Here is a 27,959-nt window from a genome sequence, read left to right as displayed (position 1 = left end):
ATCTTCTGACCTTATCTGCCTTCCGTAGCTGTCACTTGCCGGTGCCCCGCCCCGTCCGTGGCGTCATCACGTTTTACGTCCTCGGGCAGGCGCAAAGCGACAGTTACATACTGGGGAGCTCGCGGCTTTAGACAACATCTTCAGTTATGGTGAGTGGGTATTTATTATTTTTTTTTAAGTTTATTTTTCATCGCCTATCATATTATCGCCTTTTTTATTGTGCCGTAACCTCCCTAATCTGCTGCTGACGGTACTCTCGACCGCGCGTCACAGAAGGCACGCAGCCATGAGCCGGCGAACACATGGGCCACCGGTGCGGCCTGCACTCCTATTGAAGTAAACTTGGAGCAGATAGGCACATAAACGGCCACTTGAGATACACGGGCTCCGGTGTTAATAATGAGGACCGAGAAATTGTGCGGGCGCAGTTCACGACGAGATTAACCGCCAGTGGCTTTTCTTTTGTTTGCTGTCGCCACGCGGCATTTTCTATCACCAAGCGCTTTAATAGGAAAACTGCCGCATGGACAGCAAAGACAGAACACTTTTAGGTCTGCGCAAATGTGTTGATGATTGAGTCCGAACCGGCCCGAAGACTTCGGAAGGCTACAGAAAGTTCGAGAGCATTGTGTGGGCGGGGCCAAGAGCCGGTTAGGGAAGTGACGCGGGTGACGTCATCGATCTGAGCCGTGGTGAGCGACTTGCAAGCGCCCAGAACTGCAGACCCTTCTAGAAGGCACTCGAAGCAGCAACAAAAATGTAACATTTTTGGCAGTGTTGTGTATATTGTAGTGATGAATGGGCGGGTGAAGCTTCTGACGGTTCGTGCCGCCCGGTGCTTTGCAGCAATAGTAGCAGCCGTGAGCTCGAGACAAAGCGGCTCTTTGATTGGATCGTTTCAGTCGGCTTGGTGTATTCAGTGGCGGCGGAGAAGATCCAAAGAGTCATAAGCCCTGATCGTCCTCGGAGGCCTTTTCCATTCACACCCTTCGTCCCCGCACTTGTCAAATACTTATTTTAATTACCCTTCCCCCAACCATGTTATATGTCAATGACCTAGTAATTCCACTGGGACCCCACTTTGGTCTTATGTCTAGACCCCGGGGGTGGGGGTATAGGCTGGGGTGTTAAAGAACGTGCAGCTGTCAAAAGATCGGGTACTGAAAATCTTAAAACGATCCGTGTGTTCCTTTTAATGTTCTGATGATCATGGTGTCGTTCAGCTGCTGCATTATAAAATATAAAATATACATGTTAGTGTGGGTGATCATGATCTACAATGAAATGTCCGTGTAGTGCTGAAGGTGTCATTTGTTTGCCATTATAAATCTTGTAGCACGATGGCAGCGCTCACCTACACGGAGTGCCAATGGACTCTTGACGTGGGTCTCCTAGGTAGATCCTCTTACGACTTTGCCATCCCATCAGCTCATATTATACCTGCATTTTTATCACTCTTTAATATTGTTTTTTGATCAGTATGCTGCCGCTGGAGTATGTGCATTTCCCCTTGGGATTAATAAAGTATCTATCTATTCTTGTAAGACGCCACAGATTCACAATTATGTGTCTACATTGTCACGCAAGGCTGTGAGGCGGCATGACAGATTCATATTTGTATGGGGAGTAATTGCACTAAGAGGCAAAGAGGGGGTTTAGGGAAAGTGCTTATGGAACTGAGCACATATGAAGGGGCTTGGAGAAAGTGTTTCCCAGACTCAAGTGTTGGGGGACCCCTTGTGGCTGCAGGTTTTATAATTGGACTCCTGGGCTAATTAAGTTAACTGTTATATCCCAGATTCTGTGTTTTGGGAACAATTTTTAGAAATTAGAAAAACAAGTAAATTTTTTTTATTAAAATTTACTAAGCAGTTATGTGGGAATATTGTATTTTTGTTTGCTTTTTAATAATAATTTCATCTTGATTTTCATTCTGCTTTTCCAGGTTTTCTAATTGTTTGTTTAGTCCAATATTTACTAATTAGCCTTTGATTCAGTGTTGTTTGCCGAGGGTGCGGGTGTCGAACTGCAGGGCTGCAGGTTTTCATTCTAACCATCTTCTTAATTAGTGACCACTTTGTGTTGCTAATGAACTTCTTTTGCCTTAGTTTTAATTAACTTGACTCAGCCCTCCCTTAGTTTCTTTTTTCTTAATTAGCCAAACAATGGTGAGACACAAAAGAAGCCGCCACATGACCTGCTCACCTGCACCCATCACACAATATCTGAAAATAAAGAAAGGTGGACGCCTCAGTAAGGTTGATCTCTCGGGTCACCAAAACATCTTGACGGCGTTCTTAGGAAGAACAGAAAATCAACAGTTTTGGAAATGTCTGCTGTGGCAAAATGAGAGCGGCAACAAGCTGTGGAATTAAATAATGAGTTTAATCAACTGCAAGAATCGGCCTCTTTGAGAACGTGATTGGAGTGAAATTTGTTGGAGTTTGAAGCCCCAATTCAGTTTGTCATCTGTTGGCTTGCTCCATGTCTCATTTCTGTTTGGCTTTCATTTAATGAAGAAAAGAATCCATTCAGAGTACTGAATCCTTAAAAACAGGGCTGCTAAAATGAAGGGAAAAGAAGTTCATTGGCAGTAAAACTGGTCACTGATTGAGAAAAGGGTCAGAATGAAAACCTGCAGCCACTGTGGCCCACCAGGCCCGGAGTTCGACACCCCACGCCCAGGGTGTCTGCTCTGCCCGTTTTTAATTGTCATTAATAAGATGCAACGAAAGGGGAAGGGCAACATTATAAAGAAATCAACAAAAGAGAGTTAAGCATTTAAATCTATAGTAAAAGCAGAAATATTTCTAAATGTTAAAATCATGCTGCTGTGCTTTTTTGAATGTAGAATCAGAACAGAAAAAATAGCAGCTAATTAAACGAGATGAGCGTTATGAATTGTTGTCGCTAATTATAAAGCTGGTTGGAACAAAAAACCTGCAGCTACAGGGGGTCCCCAGGACCGAGTTTGGGAAACACTGGCCTACAGAATGCCGTCATATATTAATGACATGCAAGTTTCAGTATAGCAGAGTAGTATGGTGTGGGATTTACTTTATTGTCGGATAACGTGTTCCCCACTTCTTCAATGTCGTCTCTGTATGAGGTTGGACAGTTAGTTTCACATCCCTTTTGATAAACATGTAGCAAAGTGCAAAGCTTCTAAGCAGTGCTGGTGCTTCAGTGACATTCAAAGTTTGGGACGTCGTCAGTCACATACTAGTGGGACTTTGATGCACTTCATTAAAGAGATACTAGCTGTGTAAGCCCCTGCTGTGAAAAGTCCAGGGTCCTAGAAACTATTGAAATCGTCAGGGGAAAAAATTGTAATGTAGAGACGTCGGGTAACTGAAAGGAACTCCTCTGGGCGTCTCTCTCCGACATGCTCGTCTCGCTTGTACATTAGCGAAGGGAGTAAAAGGGTTAACGTTTTGCCGATGTTGGCGTCTAATCGACATTGTCTTTCTCGTGAGGTTACGTTTTTGCTGACGTGCTGGCCTCGCTTGTGTTGTCAGCCGCTAAGCGAGTATTCTGCCTCCTCGGAGGCGAAGCCCTTACCCCGACTCCACCTCTCACTTCCGGGCCGGACAGACACACGCATGTGTAGACTTTTAAATATAAGACAAGGTTCACAGCCTTGCTGCCTAATGCCCCATTTCCTAGTGTTTTCCTTTTAACACACTTGGTGTGCAGTCTGTGAAGACATTAAGTCTAGCGATACGCAGTTGGATGCCAGCGCAGTATTTTATTAATGCAATGTGTAAAGTTAATAGGTTTTGGATTGCCCAAAACCTAAATTCAATGAAATGGGTTTGGTGAGAGGGCTCTAAGAAGCATAAATATGTCTGTCACATTTATAATGCAACAGGAGGAGCTTACAAGTACGAATGGTCAATTTTGATGAAACTTAGGTAACAGTTTCAAACTTTTCTCCTAGGCATCCCTTTCGCTAGCACCCGTGAACATTTTCAGGTCCGGCGCCGATGAAGAGAAAGCGGAAACTGCGCGACTGGTGAGTCTCAAGCTTGTGCGCCTTTTTTTTTTTTTTGATTCCTGAGGCATTTCTGTAAAAGTTCTAACGTGACGCTCTGTCCCCCAAGTTCACCGCCATGGACCATCCTGACCTCCTCTTTGCTTTCTTTTTGTTTCTCTGCTTTAGTCATCCTTCATTGGTGCAATAGCCATTGGGGATCTGGTTAAAAGCACTCTGGGACCAAAAGGAATGGTAAGTAAAAACATTGAAATATTCAGTGAAGGATTTTTTTTTCTTACTTGAACTGAAAAGGTGGATTTACAAACTGATAAAAGGCAGAACTGCTTGCATAATGCAAAAAAAAAAAAAGCTTGACTGCTGCTGTATTTACATCTTGTGCCGACTGTCTTCACGCCACTAGCAGCGGCCGTCTTTACACAGTGGCACCAGTGGAACACATACTGCATGAGGCGTACTGCTAGTGAATAGAGTCAAAATATAACGTAAGAGTGGGTTTTGTCAACCGTTACACCTGATTACAGCTCTCCCTACCCCTAGATGTGGACTAGTGTCGACGTCTGCCTTAACCCTGTGTGCCGACATCTGCCCTGAAAGAGTTAAATCAGAAACGGACTGTCTGCCAGGAAGCTTAAATTGAGCCGTGACTGGATCTTTCAGCAGGTTAATGATTTGAAGCACACCTCAAAATGGGTACAAAAGTAGGTTTGGTGATCACAACATCAAGATTTTGCCATGGTCACCCCAACTCCTTGATCTACACTCCCATTGAAAACCTGTGGTGTGTGCTGAAGGGTGAAAGGTCCACAAGCGTGGACTTCAAAATCTGACGTATCTCTGGAGGAATGAGCTCGGATCCCTTGCCACGTGATCTCCATCCTCACTAAGCATTGGATAAGAAGGCAAAGGGAGGGTGCACAAAATATTAAGTGGTTCCAGTAATTGTGACACACGTGTACCGTATAGACTCACATATAAGTTGGGTCTTGAAACCCGAAAAATCAATCATAAAGTCAGACCCCGACTCGCACGCCCGTTCAAAGATACAACACTTCATTTTTTTTTTTCTCACATTTTCTCAGATTCATTGAATTTTGTTGTATCAGCGCAGTTTCCAATTTCTTTGCCCACTTCAACGACTTTTAATTTAAAACCAGTTTCATATTTTCTTCTGATCGAACGCTCCATCATAGATAAGAGATGCTCTTACGATAAAGGTGTATGAGGGTGTGAGATACAAAACAGTGCAAACATCGCTTCGTAATAGTTTGGGTATTAGTGTGATCACGTAGGCACAATAGAGAGAGCGAGGTTAGGAGCACACGCTGATACAGCACATTGCTGCACCGACATAGAGAGAGCATACAGCCTTTATTTTCTATCTCTTGAACCAATAGCGGGAGTTTTCATCATTCAACTCGTACAAGCGACATTATACTACAAAAGAAATTATACGGTAAAATCAAGTTCCAACTTATCCTGTAGTATGTACGGTATTTGTTGTTGTTTATTTGTTTGTGTTTTTTTTTTTCCCTCCTATTTCAATTATTTTGCTTCAGTTCAAGGTTAGAGTTTTGTTAATATTTTGAATGACCGATCAAGTGCCCATTATGCCTTTATTTACAAGGGGTGCCAAAATTGGTAAGAGCACTGTAATTTATAAAATAAAATACAGGTGTTGGTTGGTAAACCCATTTTGGTTATTAGCACCTAAGCAGCAGAGATGTGTGGACTTGACAGTCCTAAAATTGAGGGTGTTTTGTACAGTCGTGGCCAAATGTTTTGAGAATGACACAAATATTAATTTTCACAAAGTTTGCTGCCTCAGTTTTTATGATGGCAATTTGCATCAACTCCAGAATGTTCTGAAGAGTGATGAGATGAATTGCAATTAATTGCAAAGTCTCTCTTTGCCATGAAAATGAACTTGCTCCCAAAAAACCCATTTCCACTTGCGTTGTGAAGAAGGCTTCAGGGTGCCCAAGAAAGTCCAGCAAACGCCAGTGCAGAGCTTGCTCAGGAATGGCAGCAGGCAGGTGTGAGGGAGGCAAAGACTTTTGGAGAGTGTCCTGGATGGTGTCAAGAAGGGCAGTAAAGAAGCCATCGGGGACAGACTGATATTCTACAACAACAACAACATTTATTTCTATAGCACATTTTCATACAAACAGTAGCTCAAAGTGCTTTACATATTAAAGAATAGAAAATTGAAAGACACAATTATAAAACAAAATAAATCGACATTAACATCGAATAAGAGTACGGTTCAATGGCCAGGGGGGACAGAAAAAACAAAAAACTCCACAGACGGCTGGAGAAAAAAAAAAAATAAATAAATAAAAATAATAATTTTGAAAAATTTGGGAAAAAAAAAATAATTCTGCAAAAGGTACAGGGATTGGGCAGCTGGGGTAAAGTCATTTTCTCTGATGAATCCCCTTTCCAATTGTTTGGGGCATCCGGTAAAAAGAAAAGGTGAGCAGCGCTACCATCAGGCCTGTGTCATGCCAGAGTGGTGGCTCTGAGGCTAGGGATCTGCACAGGCAATTGGAAGGTTGCCGGTTCGAATCCTGTAAATGCCAATAGGGACCCTGCTCTGTTGGGCCCTTGAGCAAGGCCCTTAACCCACAATTGCTGAGCACTTTGAGTAGTGAGAAAGCGCTATATAAATGCAAAGAATTATTATGCTAACAGTAAAGCATCCTGAGACATTTCATGTCACATGGGGTTGCGTTACACTCACAATTTGGCCTAAGAACACAGCCATGAATAAAGAATGGGACCGAAATATCCTCAGAGAGCAACTTCTCCCCACCATCCAGGAACACTTTGGTGACTAACATGATGGAGCACCAGGCCATAAGGCACAAGTGAGAACTAAGTGGCTCAGGTAACAAAACGTCGATATTTGGGGTCCATGGCCAGGAACTCCCCAGACTTTAATCCCATTAAGAACTTGTGTTCAGTCCTCGGGCAAACAAAAACCCACCAATTCTGACAAACTCCAAGCATTGATTATGGGCCACCATCAGTCAGGATTGGGCCCAGAAGTTGATTTTCAGACAGCATGCCAAGGCAAATTACAGAGGTCTTGAAGAAGAAAGAAGGGCCAGCACTGCAAATATGGACTCTTTACATAAACTTCATGTCATTGTCAATAAAAGCCTTTGAAATTTCTGAAATGCTTGTAATTCTACTTCAGCACACCAGAGAAACATCTGACAAAACGGTCTCAAGACACTGAAGCAGCAGACTTTGTGAAAACCAACATTTCGGTCCTTGTCAAAACTTTTGGCCACGACTGTAGAAAGATTGGTCTCAAATTTATAAAGCGTTCAGAATCAAGCTAGATTAACGGTTTTTGAAAAAGTTCTGCTTGTGTTTCACCGCAGTTAAATAATGGGTGCTGTCAAGATAAATACGCTGTCTCCTAAAACCATGAAATGGATTGATGTAAGCTCAGCGGGTGAGTTTGAGGTCCTAGAATCAAGTTGCATTGTGCGAGTGTCATTTTGCTTTTCTCTTCAGGACAAAATTCTACTGAGTAGTGGAAGAGATGGATCGGTTACAGTAACGAATGATGGGGCAACCATTTTGAAAGCCATTGGTGTTGACAATCCAGCTGCTAAAGTGTTGGTTGGTGAGTGCGGTTTATATATCTTTACAGAAGTAGTTACGAAAAGGGCTGAGTTGGCCATTTTAAATTGACAGCTCACTGTGACTGTGTGCATAAGGGTTGTCTCTGTCAGTTTTCTTTGTCTGTTGTTTGAATGTCCAGGTTAAAGATGTGGGTAACTGAAAGTGTTCTGCTTAATAATAGAGTTTCACAGCACATCTTAGTTTGATGTTTTTGTCGTTCCCATTGTAATAAGGTCTGATCTGTTCCCCTTTATTGTTTTTTATAAGACATGTCCAAGGTTCAAGATGACGAAGTTGGAGACGGCACCACATCAGTCACTGTTTTAGCAGCTGAGTTGTTAAGGGTAAGACAATTTAGGGCACATGCAACAGGATTTTTTTTTTTTTTTTATTTTCGGAAAGAGTCCATTTTTAATCCATTTTCTTAACGCGCTCATCCAGGGCAAAATGGTATGCCAGTTGGAGCCCATCCCAACATTGCGTGCAAGGCGGGAACACCACCAGAATTTCATTGATTTGCAAAAATTCCATCATCCAATGACTATTTTCATGTTTATAATAATAATTCACTTCATTTAAGTAGTGCTCTTGTCATGCTTTAAGTGCTTCACAGAAATTCAGAATGAACAACACTGGATAAAACACTAAATAAATACAAATACAGGAAGCACAAAGCTTTGAATTGGAATAAGAGACAGTAAACCAGATTAATCTACCAAATATTACAAGAAAACGCTGAACAAATAACCTCAATTGTGGTAAAACGTAAATCATTCTGAGCACCTGGACAGCAAGGGTAACTGAAAGAACGTTAGGTCAGTTCACTAACTTCCTGAACAAATGATGTTTACGTTTTAGTTTTTTTAATTTAAGAATAAATCGAATCCGCTGATCTCATTTATTTAGAGAGGGTGTTCCAAAGTCTGGGTACTCTAAAGCGGAAGGCTGTGTCAGCACAGGTTAGTTTTAGGGATGAGCAGTTTGCCAGGATCCATGGATCTTGGTCGGCAAACAGTAACATAGTAATGGAGGAGAGCGAGGAAGACTTTGATCTTTTTGGTCAGGCAGAGTTGGAGGTGAGGTGACTCGTCGTCTTCCAGGTCTGAATCTTGTTGACTACGGGTGGAAGGGGAAAGCAAGCAAGCAAGTGATGATGTCTTGTTTCGATTGTTACGTGGTGTGCCCTTTGAATTGTTCCCCTGTAAGAGGTGTGTGCAAAGCTCATATGTTTGACAAGAGGAAGAGTGTTTTAAACTGTTGTTTTTTGATGTGGGTATTAATGTAAAAATCATAAATACACAAGAATGATGTAACAAGTTTAAACCTATTGAAACAAGGAGTTGCTCAGGCATCCTGAGAGTGTTTTAACCTCGAAGATTGAGACGCCCAACCAAGATCCAAAATGGACCGAGAGAGATATGAAGGGCTCTGCCACTGAGCCCACTTGTGTGGCTCCCTTGGTTGCTGCATATCGTTTTGGGAACTTTATTCAAACATTTAGATGCTTTACAAAATCTGCTGGTGATTCCATCTTCCCTATTCTGTAGTAAATGCGAAGGAGTTGGCTTTGGAGTAATACAAAAATAATGTGCAGTGCACTTAATGACACTAATAGAAGGAATAATTCAATACAGTATGTAAGTGCTGCGTATGAGCCAGCCTGTTGAGCACAAGTATATATACAATTTGCGTAATATACTTTTAAAGAGACACAGGGGCTCTTTGGTTCCTGTGGGGGTGCATACAATAGCATGTAGACACACGCATTCACATACAGAATATACAGTGCTTCAGGGCAGGGATTTGGAGAGATCTGCTTGTGCTGGGATTTGCAGAGGTGTTTAGGAGCCTTGATGTTGTGCAAATATTTTAGGGAAGGACCAGTAGCTTCTTGGAGAGGTGGAGAGAGATTAACAAAAAAAACTGTTGTAACTTGAATTGGGTTTACCTAATAACTGTACATACTTTAGAAACCAAACCTGTGTGTACACCTTCACGGTAAATGTTACAGCCTTCATAAAATTAGAGGCTGTTTGTCAAGTTAGGAGGATTGAAAGTCCATCGATGCCAAAAATCAAGAAAAACAAATCCCAGAGTACACTGGGAAAAGGATCTCTCACTCAACATCTCAGAATAGGAGTGGAAGGCAGCAATGCAAAGAATTCACTCGAGCTCCATATGTGCAACTTAAAATCTTTTTATCGAGCACATCTATCTCATTTAAATTTGTCCAAACATGTTTCCAGGGCAAGATCCCACCTGTGACCGTTGCAAACGATTTCCAGCCTCACTGGGTCACATGTTTTGGGCCTGCACCAAATTAACATCATACTGGACCAAAATCTTGAAATGCCCTTCAGACAGCCTTGGGGTCACAATCCCTCCTAATCCACTAACAGCTGTGTCTGGTGGGCTCACAGAGGGGCTTCAAGTGGTGAAGGACAAACAAACCGTGATTGCCTTTACTACACTGTTGGCACATAGATTTGTCTTACTCAACTGGAAGAATCCTAACTCGCCTCTGTTAAGTCAGTGGGTAACTGATATTCCCTATTATATGAAATTGGGGGAAAAAAAATCAAATTCTCACTTAGATGATCTGTGCAGTCCTTTTTTTTTAAAACCCTACAGGACCTAATCAATAATATTTTAGAATAAGCATTTATATTGGAGGAAAAGATTCCTTTTGTCTCTTTTTACTACTCTAAATAATTTTATGCTGGTTTTCAGCCTTCCTCTCTTTCTCGTCAGTGGGGGTTGATTTGAATTTAGTTCTGTTAAGTTTTGACTTGATTGTATGGAATGTTATATGCTTTTAATAAATTCAGTAAAATCAAGAAAAACAATCCCAATTTATATTTGTTTACCCTATAGTCTATTGGAGAGGTGGGGTTGGGGGCTGATATGACTCCATTGCTTATGCTGGTGTAGGTCTCTAATTTAATTGCATACATTTAATTATAAAAGTTACACTTGCTGTTTGAATTTGTTGTGACCTAGGAAGCAGAACTGCTCATTGCAAAGAAGATTCATCCTCAGATCATCATATCTGGATGGAGGAATGCCACACAAGCAGCAAGAGAGGCTCTGAAGAATTCTGCTGTGGATCATGGGTATGTAATGGTGTGAGCTCGAGCCCAGAAGTCATTAGGCTTGAAGGCCGGCTGTCCGTTTGTTAGGATTTAGTGTAGAGGTCAGAAATCGTACATTATTTGAGTAAAGTCATTATCAGTTAATGATCTGTTCAATATTTTGGATGTCTTTGTTTCTAAGCACCTAACTTTTGTATGCAGGTGAATCTGATCTTAATTATGTAGCTCACTACCTTTAGTTTGCATAAGGTGGGACATTGCTGATTTTAGGCTAACACCAGAATGTTTAGGCAGAGTAGCCATTTTACAATACATACCTTTACAAAATGCCTCCATTAAGACTGCATATAGTTTTATCCCCCATGCTTAGGTTTCTTGTTCATTTCTAGGCTGTGTGGTATTTGTGTGTTTTCTCTTTGGCTTTATGGGTTGTAATTGACATTAAATGGCACCTGTAGCCTCATTCAGGTATAAATGTAACCCAAAAATTGAGAGAGATTTGCTTGTATCTGGGCAGTCCAGTAATTTACATGTTCAAGAGAGTCCACTCAAACAGTCCCAGGTAATAGGTTGGAGAAAAGCAATGGCTGTTTGGTTGCATTACTCCTACTTACTTATTTTGAGCATGATTTAATCGCATTCCAAAGTGGCAAGGGCCTGTAGAGGCGTGCTACTGCTTTTTTACCACAGTTGAAATTTGTAGATCCTACAGTTTCTACTTTCATTAGCCTTTATTCATAATTATTAATGACTGGTATATAGTCATGAGCTACTTACAGCTCCATTTGGAACCAGCCATTGGTGTCACAAAGCGTACGGGTAATTGCGGTTGAGGCTGTGGTATACGTGTGTTAAATGCTGGTACAGAGTGGCACACACTGATGTTTGGGTCTCGGTGGCCGCTCATCGTCTCCATGTCGCCTTAGCAATTAGCAGCACTTCACAATATGTTTCCTCGTTTCGCTATTAATCGCGCTCCTTTCACCAAGGGAGCAGTGTGCAATTGCTGCTAGTGGGTCGTCCGTGAATTTATGAAGGGAAAACTGGGTTGTGGGACCATAAAGGTTGAGGTGTAAGAATTAGCCACATGGAGCAACGCTGATCACAACAAGCCTGAAAGAGCATGCACAGACTCGGAAAAGTCTCTCTTAAATAATAACAAAAGGTTTATTACTGCAACTGGTTATGGCAATCTCTAGAACATTATTACCCTGCCGTATTTCCAGTGGACCCTCAGCCATAAGTACGAATCACCTCAACTCAGTTGGATGTAAATCGGCACGTGACTGTACTCGTATAGTGTGTGACCAGGTTGGTGTTCTGAAGATATCTTATAATTTAAATTTAATTGCATTAATGTTTGGCTTTGTTCACAGATTTGTGAAATCGCCAGGTCAAGCTGCTCAGTGTAGCTAGTATGGAACCACCATGGTGGTATTGGGTTTCTCAAAAGCAGCACCTCTCTCCAGAACATCAAGTGTTTGCTTTAACTTTTATATTTGAAGTGTGATTCATCCACGTGATGGTTGTAAGAGCAACTCCTATTAGATCCAAAATACTTCCTGTGATAATGCTTGACTCGCCTGTTTTTATGCATATATTGATGTAGCTCATCACACTCCCAAGATGTTTACTCTGTATCATGTTTGGTTCTTCTCAGTAAGGATGACGTGAAGTTCCGGGAAGACCTGATGAATATCGCACGAACCACACTGTCTTCCAAACTGTTGACTCACCACAAGGACCACTTCTCCTCCTTGGCTGTTGAGGCTGTGCTTAGATTAAAAGGTTCTGGTAACCTGGAGGCCATCCATGTCATAAAGAAGCTTGGAGGAAGCATGATGGACTCTTATCTTGATGAAGGTAATCCTTGGGCAGATTTGTGGCAGTTGTAACCTTTATTCATTGTGGGAAGGGCTTGACTTTTGTGATATTCGCCAAGGCTTAGCGATTAAAAACAAGTAGTAATGTAAAGTTTAATGTAGGAGCTCATGGAGTGGTTGAAATGGAAGTGACTTGTGCCTTATAATTCTTTATTTAAAAAAAGGCTTTCTGTTGGATAAGAAAATTGGTGTCAACCAGCCAAAAAGAATTGAAAATGCCAAAATCCTAATAGCAAACACCGCTATGGATACAGATAAAATTAAGGTAGGTTCAATCCCTGATGTTTACGAAAGCTTCCTCCTTTACCTTCAGAGAATGTTTTACTTCTAATGTGCTCTGTCACAGATCTTCGGCTCACGAGTAAGAGTAGACTCCACAGCTAAAGTGGCAGAAATTGAACAAGCAGAACGAGAGAAAATGAAGGAGAAGGTGGAGCGAATCTTAAAGCATGGAATCAATTGCTTTATTAACAGGTAAGAATACAACAGGTTTTGTCAGTCTTGGGCTCGGTCCTCAGGGCCCCATATAGCTGCTAGGTTTTGTCACATCCAGTTTCTCTTTTTAACTGGACTCCCCCTGTAAGTAAAGTGTATTATTAGTCTAATTCAGCACGCTGTTATTTCCCAGTATCTGAGTTTTGGGGTTACAGTAGAAATGGCAAATTTAATACCAAACATTTATGGGATAAATGTGTGTGTGTGTGTGTGTGTGTGTGTGTGTGTGTATAGATTCACAGCGCATCACTTTTTCCACATTTTGTTATGTTACAGCCTTATTCCAAAATGGATTAAATTCCTTTTTTTCCTCAGAATTCTACACACAACACCCCATAATGACAAAGTGAAAAAAGTTTACTTGAGGTTTTTGCAAATTTATTAAAAATAAAAAACCTGAGAAATCGCATGTACATAAGTATTCACAGCCTTTGCTCAATACTTTGTCGATGCACTTTTGGCAGCAATTCCAGCCTCAGGTCTTTTTGAATATGATGCAACAAGCTTGGCACACCTGTCCTTGGCCAGTTTCGCCCATTCCTCTTTGCAGCACCTCTCAAGCTCCATCAGGTTGGATGGGAAGCGTCGGTGGACAGCCATTTTAAGATCTCTCCAGAGATGTTCAATAGGATTCAAGTCTGGGCTCTGGCTGGGCCACTCAAGGACATTCACAGAGTTGTCCTGAAGCCACCCCTTTGATATCTTGGCTGTGTGCTTAGGGTCGTTGTCCTGCTGAAAGATGAACCGTCACCCCAGTCTGAAGTCAAGAGCGCTCTGGAGCAGAGTTTCATCCAGGAAGGATGTCTCTGTACATTGCTGCAGTCATCTTTCCCTTTATCCTGACTAGTCTCCCAGTTCCTGCCGCTGAAAAACATCCCCACAGCATGATGCTGCCACCACCATGCTTCACTGTAGGGATGGTATTGGCCTGGTGATGAGCGTTGCTTGGTTTCCTCCAAACATGACGCCTGACATTCACACCAAAGAGTTCAATCTTTGTCTCATCAGACCAGAGAATTGTGTTTCTCATGGTCTGAGAGTCCTTCAGGTGCCTTTTGGCAAACTCCAGGCGGGCCTTTTACTAAGGAGTGACTTCCGTCTGGCCAATCTACCATACAGGCCTGATTGGTGGATTGCTACAGAGATGGTTGTCCTTCTAGAAGGTTCTCCTCTCTCCACAGAGGACCTCTGGAGCTCTGACAGAGTGACCATCGGGTTCTTGGTCACCTCCCTAAGGCCCTTCTCCCCCGATCGCTCAGTTTAGATGGCCGGCCAGCTCTAAATAGAGTCCTGGTGGTTTTGAACTTCTTCCACTTACGGATGATGGAGGCCACTGTGCTCATTGGGACCTTCAAAGCAGCAGAAATTTTTCTGTAACCTTCCCCAGATTTGTGCCTCGAGACAATCCTGTATTGGAGGTCTACAGACAATTCCTTTGACTTCATGCTTGGTTTGTGCTCTGACATGAACTGTCAACTGTGGGACCTTATATAGACAGGTGTGTGCCTTTTCAAATCATGTCCAGTCAACTGAATTTACCACAGGTGGACCCCAATGAAGCTGCAGAAACATCTCAAGGATGATCAGGGGAAACAGGATGCACCTGAGCTCAATATGGAGCTTCATGGCAAAGGCTGTGAATACTTATGTCCATGTGCTTTCTCAATTTTTTTACTTTTAATAAATTTGCAAAAACCTCAAGTAAACTTTTTTCCTGTTGTCTTTATGGGGTGTTGTGTTTAGAATTCTGAGGAAAAAAAATGAATTGAATCCATTTTGGAATAAAGCTGTAAAATAACAAAATGTGGAAAAAGTGATGCGCTGTATATTATAAATAAAGAAATATGAGAGACGAAGAAAGGAAGGGTTTATTGTCATTGTATCGGTACAATGAAATTGTAAAAGCTATAACTGTAAATGGTGCAACTACAACAAACAAATATAAAAAGCACACATCCTATGACAAATACATAAATAAGGGATGAAAATTATCATCCACTAAAGTAATCATTGTTACATATTCAGGTGGGATTCTAGGAGTTCTATGAGGTTTTAGATTTTAAAATTCCATCCGTCCATTTTCCAACCCGCTGAATCCAAATACATGGTCACAGGGATCTGCTGGAGCCAATCCCAGCCAACACAGGGCACAAGGCAGGGTGCCAATCCACCTCATGCCACACACCAAGCACACACTAGGGCCAATTTAGAATCGCCAATCCAGCTAACCTACATGTCTTTGGACTGTGGGAGGAAACCCACGCAGACACGGGGAGAACATGCAAACTCCACGCAGGGACGACCCGGGAAATGAACCACTGCGCCATCGTGCCGCCAATAAAATGTAAAATTCTGATAGCTTTTTCCTTTCAGTCTTTTTACTTTAACTGTTCACCTCCTCTTTGGCCTCCCTCACTTTCTCTTCCCTCTGTACTTACTCCCATTCCCATCATTCTTTGGCCCACATATTCATTGTCTCTCCATATCTCACATCATCCTACTTTCCTGTACTTTCTTTGGTGTCTCTCCCTCTTTTGTTTTTGCCTCTGTTTTTTTATTCTGTCCTGTTTTTAACTCTTCTCATACATCTCAACATTCTCATTTCTACCACATCCACGTTCCACCTGTGCTCCCTTTACTGTCTGTATCTCGGCTGCATACCTCATTGCCAGTCTTTCCATTATCTTAAAAGCTTTCTTTAATCCTCACTTTGATTCTTCTTAAATCACACAATACTCCTGATGCTTCCTTCCAGTTGCTTTGTCCACGCAGTGTTCTTGGTTATCTCTACATTAATTCTCTAAGTTGGGCCACCGCTGATCCCAAGTATTTCGGCCTATTCGCTCTTTTTCAAGTAGCTTTCCCTGCAGGCTAATGTCTGAATCCTCATCATAATTTAACCTCAAATGTCCTCTTATCTTCGGTTATCTGTCTTGCAAAGCTGCAGACATATTCTAAAGGCAGTTTATTCTTCTGCATTGTGCTGCACTGTAGACACTTGTTGGCTGTGTTTGTAGCACACAAGAAAACCGAATGATCTAATAAAATGCAGGCAGTTTTTGCTCTTGCTACACTTTTTTTTTTTTTTTCTGTGGGTGAACATATTTGTCTCTTGATTTTTTTTTTTTTCCCTTCACTTTTCTATACATTCATCTTTCAAGGGGGAGACAAACGGGAGCGCTTTTCAGGAAATACCCAGTTACTAAACTGGCCATTCAGAGTCATAGCAGTCTGCCTAGGGTCCGCTTCAGTACAACATGCAGTCACATTTTTGAGGAGACGTTCATCAGCCTGCACTAGTTGCAGCATAGGCGTGACACAGATGTTTAAATTGGCCTTAACTAAAATCTTGTCTGTTACCTCAATCTTGGGTCATCGCTCCCTCATGCATATCCTGGACATTCTGTGGCAGTTTGGAAAAGTATAAAAATTGGGGGGACTTCGGAGGAGGTGGCCATTCGGAGCAGTGTAGGGAAGTGCGTGTGTAACTCTTTGATTTGTGACTTCCAGGCAGCTTATCTACAACTATCCAGAGCAGCTCTTCGGTGCAGCTGGAGTGATGGCCATTGAACATGCAGACTTTATGGGAGTTGAGCGTCTGGCTCTTGTTACAGGTATATCTTTTTAACTCTTTTTACACAGCTCATACTGTTAACACTTTGCTGTCATTCCTGTTCCACCGCAGGCTGAAGGGTGCAGCAGCAGGTTTATGTAAGATTCCTTCACCACACCTGCACCCTGGCTTGTTTTATACAAGACTTGCTTCTGGTAGATTAATCTTGAGAAGTGAAAGCATTAAGGGCAGAGTGGCGCCTCTTCTGTTTAGAACTGAAAGATGGCTCCTGCCTAACAGATGCCTATTAACTCTAACCGCCAGCCCCTGTTTAGGTTGGCACTAAGTTTTAACACATTAGTCTAAACCTTGAAAATTAAGTTTGGTGCAAATGGTATTTAAAATAAGGTCAGTTAACTATGAAAAGTACATCTATGGGTTTATGAACAGTAAATTCACATCCCAAACTCAAAGTAGTAATTATGTGAAGTAAATAACATTAAAATATTCTGTCCTAGTGACTTTCCAGCATTATATCACAATAGTAGCAAAATTTTATATTTGCCCAACCAGGCATTGTTGTCCTATGCTGACTAAGGATTTTGGTGTACAAAACAGACAGTTTTGCAGGTTCATCCGCTTCCTTGGCTTACATAAACCACTTGTGACTGTGTGGGGTTGCCTTACCAGCAAAATAGTTGCAATGTTAATATCAGTAATGTGTGTTTGTTCTTCATTAAACTTGAATTTTTAGTTGTTTATCAAAAGTATTCACCTTAACCAATTTATTTTAAACCTTTTTTTTCTTAGGTGGAGAAATTGCCTCAACTTTTGACCATCCGGAGTTGGTTAAACTTGGCCATTGTAAATTGATTGAGGAGGTCATGATCGGAGAAGACAAACTGATCCGCTTCTCTGGTGTTGAAATGGGTACGGAATGGGTTTGGATTGATGGTCAACTCTAGGAAGAATTGTTGTGGTTCTAAAGTTCATCCATTTATGATTTATGTAGGCCATGCTGCAGCCTTGCCCAAGACTGTGCCTCGACTTTCTTGAAACTGGTTTTTGCTTAACTGTGCGTCCTTATATAGACAGAGGTGTCCCTTTGTCAATTTTGTTCAGCCAGTTCAGATAAACTCCAGACATCTCAACGATGGTCAGGAGAACAGGATGCACCTCAGCCAGACTCTGTGTCATAGCAAGGAGTCGAAATAATTTCAGTTTGCTTATATTAAATAATGTTGCAAATTGTACTAATTTCCTGTTTCCACTTTATTCTGGGGCATTGGGTGTTGCTTAATGAGGAATAAGAATAATTTGAATGATTTAGCATAAGGCTGCAGCGTAAAATGTGAAAAAAGTGAAGGGGTCTGAACATGTGCCATATGTGTGATTATATGTAGTTATTTATTTGATCCTGAGTCCTTGTTGAGTAACTTTAAAGAAAACTCTATTGGCGTGAGTGCTATTGGCCCTGTAAAGATGAGGGAGAAAAGGGAAGTGTAGGATAGTGGAGACTTTCAGTAATACTAAGGTGGTATTTTAGATATCTCCAGAACAAAAGGAAGCTGGGTGCCGGACATATTCTGTGCCATCTCTGCCACCCTGTGCAGAGTTCTTTCGATTCTCTCACATTCTGAAATCTGCTTTTGAGGTTTTTTTACTTGTTGAAACTACTGAGGTCCTTACAACAAATGTATGACTAGTGGTACACATGGTAACTCATGACCGGACAGTAATTCATTTATTGTGTTTATGCCACAGGTGAAGCTTGTACCATCGTCCTTCGGGGAGCCACCCAGCAGATTCTTGACGAAGCGGAGCGTTCTTTGCATGATGCACTCTGTGTTCTTGCTCAGACGGTAAAAGAAACGAGGACCGTGTATGGAGGAGGTGAGCCTGCTGACTTGCCATCCCTAATAGTTTCAGCTTGCAGATCTGGTGTCTGACTGGTTTTCTTCTTTGTTAAGGCTGCTCCGAGATGTTAATGGCAAACGCCGTTCGGGAATTGGCGAACCGAACACCTGGAAAAGAAGCTGTTGCCATGGAATCCTTTGCCAAAGCCCTTAGTATGGTAAGTCTTTAGCTTTAGATCTGTACAGCCCAAAGTGACATTAGCAGCACCATGTGTCACTTAGGGCAATGCTTGCTCTGAAGTGCGAAAAAATCTGATTTAAGGGAGAAAGAAGAGTGGTGGGGGAAGTAAAGACAAACACAGCAGAAGGATCTTCCGGACATCATCTTGTTCCATATCTTCCTGTCCTATCCATCTTGCTCTGTCACACCCATCACCTGCATGTCCTCACTCCGCACATCCATAAAACTCCACTTAGGCCTTCCTGTTGCCTGCAAGGAAGGAATATTCCCAAAACCACCAAAAGAACCTGAGAGTGAAAGAGAGAGGACCGGTTTGTGTGAAAATATGGGAGCAAGGCAGGGAGGATTGATATTCCTGGGAGATGGATCAAGCCTGCTGATTAATGAAAGGCGTGTGGGAGATCAGGACCTCTGGTGTAATCTAAACTGGTACCAAGAGTTTGCAGAGGAGACAGAGGTCCAGTAGCATCTAGCAGAGAAAACATGAGGTTTGCTAGTAAAAGAAACTGGGTGATTGAAGTTTTAAGTCATTATTGTGTGTTTTAAGGATGTATTTATTAGAGAATTTTGTTTTACTGCATAGAGACTCTTGTGCATTTTACATTTGAATTAATACTAAAACTTGATGCTTCCTCACTTGCCCTATTCCATCTTGGTCTATGAGCTACTAGATGTCCCGAATGAGGATGGGTGGTGCCCATGGCTGCTGGCACCCACATTGCTATTTATAAAATATGGCCTGGTATCTTTTTCCTGGTACCAACGGTTCTGGACTTTTTGCTATCTAGTTAACAGGCCGCCTTCACCTAACTGTTACTTTAATAAGTCTGATAATAGAAGTACATTATGTTTGAAGTGAACTGTGGAAAAGAAGCAAGTGAACAATTTGTGTCGCCTGACAAAATATTATGGCAGTTAATTCTACTTGATGGAAATGAATCATTCTTGCTGCTCAGCCCGTACAGTTACATTGACTGGGAGTCCACTGTAGAGCTGGTCAGCCTCTTTGCATTTGTCATACTCTAAATGTGACTCATTTCTTCTTTTCAGATTCCTACTATTATAGCTGACAACGCTGGCTATGACAGTGCAGATCTGGTTGCTCAGCTGCGAGCAGCACACATGGATGGCAAAACCACATGCGGCTTAAGTAAGTAATTCTTGGGTTAATGAGTTGTCTGCATTCAGAATTGACTTTTGTTAATATTGGGGGTGAGACACAATCCTTGGCACTGTGACTTTCCAGCTTCAGGAGTCTTTCAATCTCTGTGTCTGATATTTGAAAGTACCCCTTAGGAGAAAGGCCGAGGAGTCATAGTGTGCCTGTCACGTGCAAACAGTGTACAGTGGCCATGATGAGTAAAGATTATGATGTGTGGAGTTTGCATGGTACCCCATATATATTTTTGTTTTTGTAAAGCACAGGTAAGTTTGCACCCATTGGAACCAGGCGTGCAACTGTTACCATAAACTGGAAAGACTGGCATACAGTCTGAAACACAGAAGTGAAACAAGTAGTATTGAAGTATTTGGCAGCTATTGTATTAAAAGAGTGTTTTTTTTTTTTTTTTCATTTTTTAGAATACTAGACACCCCAAAGGTAGAATATCTCGCAAAATAACTTTTCCAATAAAAGCAAAAAAAAAAATCCAGGGCTTAAAAGGTTCAGTTAATCTAATTAGGTCCTGTGAAGTGAGTGTGTGTGTTGGTGTGCTTGCCTTGTGCTCTATAATGCAGGGAGCTTCCTGGTTCATTAAATTGGTGAGTTTGTGTAGAGGACATAAAACCATAGTTGTGTGTCACACAAAACTGTTTTGTTTGTGCAGCAGAAGCCCCTTAAGGTGACATTTTATGATAAGAAAATCTGTAAAAGAGAGGATGGTTAATGATGTAGCGCTTTGACAATATGGCCTTACACCCCTGATGATGGCTATATCACTAAAACATTCTCTCTCACCGTGAAAATAAATAGCTTGAACTTTTTTGTTTTACATAAGCACGCTGACATACTACTTCATCAACTCCAGGGGCCTCATGCATAACGGCGTGCGTAGAATTCACACTATAACATGGCGTAAGCACAAAAGCGGAAATGTTCATATGCACAAAAATATCCAGATGCATAAATCTGTGTGAATGCCAACTTCCACGTTCTTCCGCTCCATAAATCCCGGTCAGCGTGCATGTGCATGCTGTCCCGTCCCAACTCCTCCCAAAATTACGCCTCTTTGAATATGCAAATCAATATAAATAGCCTTTAAGCTCAGCATTCTGTGAAAATGCAATGGCAAAAGCAGGGGGGAAATAGAAGAAGTTCAGCAAATACCAAGTGGAGGTAAAGGAAAACATACGATTTGTTGGTTTAAACAGTGGTATAAACAACAAAAGGAAGTTGATCGAGTAACATAGCGTGTCGGAGAAACTCCAAAAGCTCAAGTTTACAAAGTCGCACTGTGCCCGAAATAAAAAAAAAAAAAAGTTGTCAGATATCAAAGTCGCAGTGAAAAGGCAAGTCATAGCCCACTGTCTATCATATGAAAGCCTTTTAGGGTACAGAGGAGGGAAAAAAAAACAAAAATAGGCATATAGTGAGAAAAAAAGCATGAAATGTCAACTTTAATCTTGAAATTTCCACTTTAATCACGTAGTTTTATTTTGTCATTAAAGTAGCACATCATAAACTTCATCTTAAAATCGTTTAAGTTACTAGTTTCTCATATCCCATCTTAGCTAAAGTAGCACATTAAATGCTTTGCTTTGTATTTGATCTTCTATGTGTGTGAATCGTTACGTGCTTCTTAAACCGGCTCTCTTCCTCCGACAGGACACAGAATCCATTACATTCGTGATATTACAGCTCTCTGAATAACTAAAACACTGAGATGTATACTTGATATCATTTTCATGATGATGGGAGTTAAAGCACTTTATTAAACATGAGAACACGGTGGCCAAGTGATCCTGCCTCACGCAAGATGCTTGCTGCACTGCGCGACCTTCGATGAAATAATTTATTGTAGCAGTACTGTCTCTTTCAAATGTACTAACCTCAATTCCTGTCCGTCCTTTTATTTCTTCAAATACCCATTTGCCGCACAATCGACTCTGAAATAGACGTTAAGCCATCTGTAAGCTTACAATGACGATTCTTCAAAACTTTTAAGGAACATTGAAATATCTTTGTAGTACACATTTGGAAGAATACAGCGCGAGGCAGAAACAATCCATGAACTAGCGCTGTGGCACCGTGTTCTCACATGTTTAATTATTAACAATGTAGATTATTTAAATGAAGTTAGTTTTATCTGTATAATAAACATATTTTGCTGCATTTCATCTTAAAAATGATATTGTCGTCATATGTAAATACGCACTTTATAAAGTGGCTCAGGTTGTGCAATATTATAACTGTATCACACATTTACAGTGAGAAAATTGTACTTATAAGTACAAACAGTTCTACAAGGAGCACGACTGATTGAGTGCGTTTAGAGTTCTTGGGATGAAACTGTTTCTGAACCACGAGGTCCGTACAGGAAAGGCTCTGAAGCGTTGGCCATATGAGAGCAGTTCAGTAGACAGCGTGGCTGAGGCAGAATGTGCTTGATGCTGTATCCCGATGGTTCTCTTTCTGATCAGCTGCTGTAGGGATGTGATTCCACACTCAAGATACAGTGAGAGTAATATGAAAAAAGATGATCTGCTGTGGCAACCCCTAACTGGAGCAGCTGAAAAATAAATGAGGTGCAGTGAGAGTAACAATGCTAAAGCAGTTATGGTATTTAGAATAGTTTGACCATTATATTGTTACTGGTTAATTACAATCAGATGCAATAAACTAATAAACAATATGCATTTAATTTCAGTGTATATGATAAAGCCGCGTCGGGGATATGCATCTAAAAAAGAAAAAGAAACCACACTGGAACAGTAGCACTGCTTTGATGCTGGGTGCCGCCAGTTTGCAAAACCAAGCAGAGAACTTAAGTGCGCCGGGGTTTCAGCTACTGTGAAAATGTGCGTGGCTTTATGCCAAGTTTAGGTTTTACACATCGCGATTTGAGTGTGGAAACATTCGTACACAACATTTTTGTGCGTATGCACCGTTTATACATGAGACCCCAGGTTATGAGCAGTTGTGGGGAAAAACAAAAAACTTAAATGTGTGTCTAGAGCTGGGCCTGGGGTGACACCCATTTTTATCTTCTCCACTTTTCCCAGGCTAAGGGGTGAGAGTTCTGGAGGGCAATAGCAACTTGAGCAGGTTCAGTTACCTGTGCAGGCCCGAGGCCCCCATCATTCTGTAGTTCATATCCCTAACCCCGCTTTAACCCTTCATTGGTAGCCCCAGACCTGAATGTGTGCAGCCAGAGAAATGTAGCAATGTAGATCAATAAATGTTGGGATTTATTAACATGTAAAGCAAAATACAGCAATAAAGGTTAAACCAGTACAATACAAACAAAAGAAAATACCAAACTTTAGATTGTCACCATATTTAGCGATTAGAACTCTAATGTAGTTGAAGATGAACGTCGTTCACCCTTCCAGCAACCCTGGTACAGACTCTGGCCTTTACCTCTCTCTTCAACAGGGATTGCAGGCTCCTTAATTTTGATAGAACTTAAGGAGTTTGAAAAACAAGGGGAGACCATTCAGTCCATCGAGCTCACTTGTTTGGCTGGTAGCAAGGCGGATTGTGCTTTTAAGGTCTGCCTCTTTGCTCACTCTTGTACAGGATGTAAGAGCATTCAGTTCTGTGGTAATATACAGTACTTGTATAGATGAAAGGTGTAATCATTTAAGAAAAGTACATTTTAATGGTAGATAGTTTTCTTTATTCGAATTTCAGTTAGAATTCACCTAAAGATTCATGACTTATTCTAGAATTATTTCAACAACATACATATTCCTTCTTAACTACATCAGAGTAGGGTATTTCATTTAAAAAAAACGGAGAAACTTTGTGCTGCTTGTTTCAAATGACCTTTTCAGCAGTCCGGTCTCGCCCAGTCTTTAGATTATCTAATCTCACGATTTCGCTATCCACATGAATGCTTTGTTTTGGTTTCTATAACTGTGGTCATCCAGTCCGTTTCTAACCTGTGTTGGTCAAGTTTGTGCGAATTGGCCAGAATGGCCTTTTTTTTTTTCCTTGACAAGTGCTGTTATGCAGAGTGTTGAAACTGTTTGTGATTAATTTCTGTCTTCAGATATGACAAACGGCACAATTGGAGACATGGTGGAGCTTGGCATTACAGAAAGCTTCCAGGTTAAGCGGCAGGTGCTTCTGAGTGCGGCCGAAGCTGCAGAGATGATCCTCCGTGTCGACAATATTATCAAAGCTGCTCCCAGGTATCTGCCGGTCACCTAACCCGCAGTATTTCTCTGCAGAGACCGAGTGTGAGTAACGATTTGTTGATTTACTCCTGTGTTTGTTCTTCTTTTAAAGAAAACGAGTTCCAGACCACCATCCATGTTAACTGAGGTGTGAAAACTAAACTATGCTTAAGTGGACCAGACATTTGGGGACAAGCCAGTGCAGTCTCTTCAGAAGCAGGAGTGAGAAGGCTTGTGTATTTATAAATGTGTCCAAAGCACTCTTTGTTAACTTATTACTGGTAAGACGTCACGGCCCAGTCCTCTGCCCACACTGGTATTCTCACTTTGCAGGGGCTTGTTCGGTTTCTTCACAATAAAGCAGTAAACGTTTTTCAGTCTGTTTGTTTGGTTTCTCTGAAATGTGTGCATACGTTTAGCAAATGACATAAGAAATGTGAAACACAAGTACTATATGTGCAGAAGGACAGCTGATTCAAAAATTCCATATGGTACATTTGGGTGTATGGGGTCCTTGTCACGTGTTCAAACAGGATGTTTATTGGAAATTAGAAGCGAGAGCTGGTGCTTAGATGTTGTCCCCCTTGAAGGTTAGCGTGGGTCATGCCGGTATGCAATCATTTACTGCCAGTACTTGAAGGTGATTAATGGAGAGTGCCATTTGCCTTCTTCAGGTACAGGGTTTAATAACAAATGCTGGCCAGTGGGATGAGTAATGTAACTAAGTAACTTTTAAAAGTGATGTTCTCCCCAGTACCCGCTGGGCCCGAGTGAATGAAGAGGCTTGTGACACCGAGTAATCCCTCAACACAGACGAGACATTAAAGAAAATGCAAGTGGTGCTGGTCATGGCTACCCCACGATAAGTGACATTTTAAAAGGCAGAGCACAGGCGATGCTAACGTCCCGCCGTCTCCCTCCCGTGTAATCTCTGCCCTCGTGCCCTTTGGCTGATTAGACCAGACATGTGCACTCAGTCCGTCTTCACACCATTTCCTACGCAGTACGGGCTGCACTTTGTGGAGTGATGGGAGACGACGTCCACCTGCCGCATCATAAAAGTGTACACTTTGCAAAGTTCAGAGAGGGGTGTAAGGACAAAAGACACTGCAAGATAAACAGCTGATATATTGAAACCAAATAAAACACAGTGTGCCTCAATTTGATTTGTGCCCCAGGAAGAAGTAGTTTATTCTTATTATACCTAGTGGTCTCATTGTGTGGTGTCACCTCTCTTACTATCGTTATCATGAAGTGTCACCTATGGCTCTCTGTTTAAGGATCACTCCGGCATGCAGAGGTCAAACCCTGTAAAAGCTGCCCCGACACCACAGACTTGTTATGTCTGCCCTGTAAGGTGGCTCTCCTACTTGATGCGAGTGCAAGTCGTACATCCTGGGGTAGAAATGTGTGATGTCCTGGCGACTTGTGCATCCACGCATTACCTCAAAGCAGCTGGAGAGATCAGTTATCTTGGCTTTAAATACAGGCAGATGTACAGATTTAAATCTGAGCGATGAGAAGGTGCTGCCATGTCAGCCCAAGTCTGCGCCCCAACCTTATGAACGTGTGGGTCACAGGTCTTCACCTTCTGGGCCCACCTCAATGTGTTTACACATAAGTTATAATCCAAAATCGCCAGCTTCACGGTCTACATTGATGACATCCAGGAAACTTTAGCTGCAAAAGACACCGACGTCGTGCGAGTCCTGAAGGTGTTTCAGCTGGACCTTACACTAGCAGTTGTGTCTAAAATGGTGGGCTTTGAAGTTCACAAGACAGGAGAGACGTGTGATGGTCTTTTGTGTTCCACAGTTGTACAAATGACAGGCTTAGTCCCCAGTATGCATCTCATCAAACATTAAAAGTGTTGAGGCACAATCTCGACTTACAGCCTCCGCATTGCACGATGATGACCTGTTTAGAAGCGTCTATCTCCTAACGTGCCATAATGTCTTAATGGTGTCCTGCACTGATGCAACTTTCAAACTGCTTTGGTCTCAATTCCGTGGATAAACCGGGCAGATGGAAAGGTTGACTAAATTTTGAGGGTGACGTGCTGACGGCAGTTTCCCATCTCTATGTCGCCCCAACTCCAATAAAAGAATAACAAGACTTTGCTTGGGCTCCATTTTAACGTAGCCACATTGCTGTTTTCGATCTTATTTAAAGACCAGAATTCCTAATGGGGTGTTTCAGAAAAAAGTGAAATGAAACTACTGACCTTCGAGGAGCGTAACTGGAGGTCACACTTGGCCTTCTCACACAGGCGCCGTGGTTCATTGTACATCCTCTCCCTTACACGGCGGGTGCTGCTTGTTCTACCTGTTCGGTCGTCGCCAGAGACTGCTCGACTTTGGGTGTCTCTTGTTCCTTTTCCTTCTCCTTTTCCCTCTCTCGCTCCCTCCGTCGCCGTTCCTCCTCCTCCTCCTCTTCGGGGCTCATGGCCCATCTCCCCACTCTCCTCACCCCCTTGGCCACCCTTGGTGCGTTTACGCAGGGGTTGTGGTCGTAAATCACCAGCTTGAGGCCACGGAGACGAGTCAGACTTGGGAAGCGGCGGATACGGTTCCGATCCACATCGATCACATCTAGAAAGTGCATCCGTAGTAGGACTTTGGGGAAAGCGGTGAATTGGTTGCCACAGAGCCAGATGCTGCGCAGGTCGCGGAGACGTCTTAGTCGGGGTGGGAGCACCTTCAGCTGGTTGTAGCCAACATGGAGGGTTTTGAGGTTCACAAGTTCACAGATGACGTCTGGAAAGTGGCTGAAGCAGTTGGTTTCCAGCCACAGGCACTTGAGCTCCTTCAGCAGGCTGAGCTCCCATGGCAGATAGTGAAGTCGGTTGTTGCCAAGGTACAGAATGGACAGCTGCTGCAGGCTACACACCACCAGGGGGAGCTCCTTGAAGCGGTTAAAGTCGAGCGCCAGAATCTGAAGACACTGCAGCTGCTCCAGCTCGGGAGGGAGGCCGCTCAGGTTATTGTCACTGAGGTAGAGCTTCACGAGCTCCGTGAAGCAGCACACCGGCATCGGGAATCTCCTCAGGTGGCTGCTGCTGACGTCCACCATCTTATCGATGGGCATCTCTTTCAGATCACCCACCAGGAGCTTCTGGCATTTCTCAGATGGGATGAAGGCAGCAATGGCTTTCACCGTGTTGCCCATTTTACCGTTGGGCCTCGGCAGCACTCCACCGTCTTCGTTTTGGGCTGAGACTGCTGTGCTCTGTGGTCGGGACCCTGCTTTATGTCGAGGGTTGTGACTTTCAGGAATGTGACAGATAAGTCGGCTGTGAGTGCGCCCAAGAGGCCGTGGTGATTGGCTAATCAGTGGCACTTACGAGACTTGCTGGGCTTTTTATAGCTGCTGACTGATAAACCTTCTAGGGCCGAGGATGCCTTTGAAATGGTCACCCGCCTGATGTTTTACTCAGGTCAGTCCTCTTGTAGTCCTGACCCTGCTCAGTGTGTGCCAATCCTTAACCGTTAGTGGGTGACATTGTCCAACATGCACAATGAAACTGTAAAGCCATGGCGGAGGTTGGACTGTTTTAAATAAAAGATCCCAAACTGGTCTAAAATTGCTCCACCCTCCCCATATTCTCATATAAATCTATGTAAGACCAGCATGAAGCCACTCTTTTTGTCTGTGGTGCCCCTCCGCTGGACCTCTTCAGCTGTGTCTGCCCCTTTCCCTCGCATCTCTGTATTTAATCGCAACACTAGGTGGCCACAGATCTGAAAATGAGCTGTCCGACACGATTTGTACCCCCTTGCAGGTCTCTGGCAAAGAAATCTAATCTGACGTGGCCTGAGTGTTTACATGCATGTTGAGCTTAAGCGTGTTGTATGTGTTGTGAACAA

At 42.4% G+C, this 27,959-nt stretch overlaps 2 protein-coding genes across 3 annotated transcripts; one reads left to right on the top strand and one right to left on the bottom strand.

The window, feature by feature from the left end:
* Positions 1-7: 7 nt before the first annotated feature.
* Positions 8-24,466, top strand: cct2 (chaperonin containing TCP1, subunit 2 (beta)). Its single transcript, XM_039768836.1, has 16 exons — positions 8-149; positions 3,941-4,015; positions 4,163-4,228; positions 7,523-7,634; positions 7,901-7,977; positions 10,634-10,746; positions 12,386-12,588; positions 12,773-12,873; positions 12,955-13,082; positions 16,614-16,717; positions 17,467-17,586; positions 18,421-18,549; positions 18,627-18,730; positions 19,804-19,903; positions 23,967-24,108; positions 24,206-24,466. Exons 1-16 carry the CDS (start codon positions 147-149, stop codon positions 24,234-24,236), a joined length of 1,608 nt encoding a protein of 535 aa, XP_039624770.1. The 5' UTR covers positions 8-146; the 3' UTR covers positions 24,237-24,466.
* Positions 13,105-27,427, bottom strand: lrrc10 (leucine rich repeat containing 10). Of its 2 annotated transcripts, none has more exons than XM_039768838.1 (2): positions 26,318-27,427; positions 13,105-13,185 (listed from the first exon to the last, which is right to left on the bottom strand). In XM_039768838.1, the coding sequence occupies exon 1, from the start codon at positions 27,259-27,261 to the stop codon at positions 26,392-26,394; it is 870 nt and encodes a 289-aa protein (XP_039624772.1). In that variant the 5' UTR covers positions 27,262-27,427; the 3' UTR covers positions 13,105-13,185; positions 26,318-26,391. The 2 variants fall into 2 exon arrangements, with proteins under 2 accessions (XP_039624772.1, XP_039624771.1); XM_039768837.1 differs by lacking the exon at positions 13,105-13,185 and adding an exon at positions 22,442-22,481.
* Between the last annotated feature and the right edge of the window lie 532 nt (positions 27,428-27,959).

The sequence above is a fragment of the Polypterus senegalus genome, chromosome 11 (genome assembly GCF_016835505.1).
Source record: "Polypterus senegalus isolate Bchr_013 chromosome 11, ASM1683550v1, whole genome shotgun sequence".
In the NCBI taxonomy this organism is placed as follows: Eukaryota; Metazoa; Chordata; class Cladistia; order Polypteriformes; family Polypteridae; genus Polypterus; species Polypterus senegalus.
Note: the sequence above shows the minus strand (reverse complement) of the source record. Positions and strands in the feature narration are given on the sequence as shown.

What these genes read in the sequence shown, in the direction of transcription:
- lrrc10 (XM_039768838.1), bottom strand. Translation starts at nt 27,261, where the DNA reads ATGGGCAACACGGTGAAAGCCATTGCTGCCTTCATCCCATCTGAGAAA.
- cct2 (XM_039768836.1), top strand. An exon ending in TGGATACAGATAAAATTAAG is followed by an intron (nt 12,874 to 12,954) that starts GTAGGTTCAATC and finishes GCTCTGTCACAG; the next exon opens with ATCTTCGGCTCACGAGTAAG. An exon ending in ATTATCAAAGCTGCTCCCAG is followed by an intron (nt 24,109 to 24,205) that starts GTATCTGCCGGT and finishes CTTCTTTTAAAG; the next exon opens with AAAACGAGTTCCAGACCACC.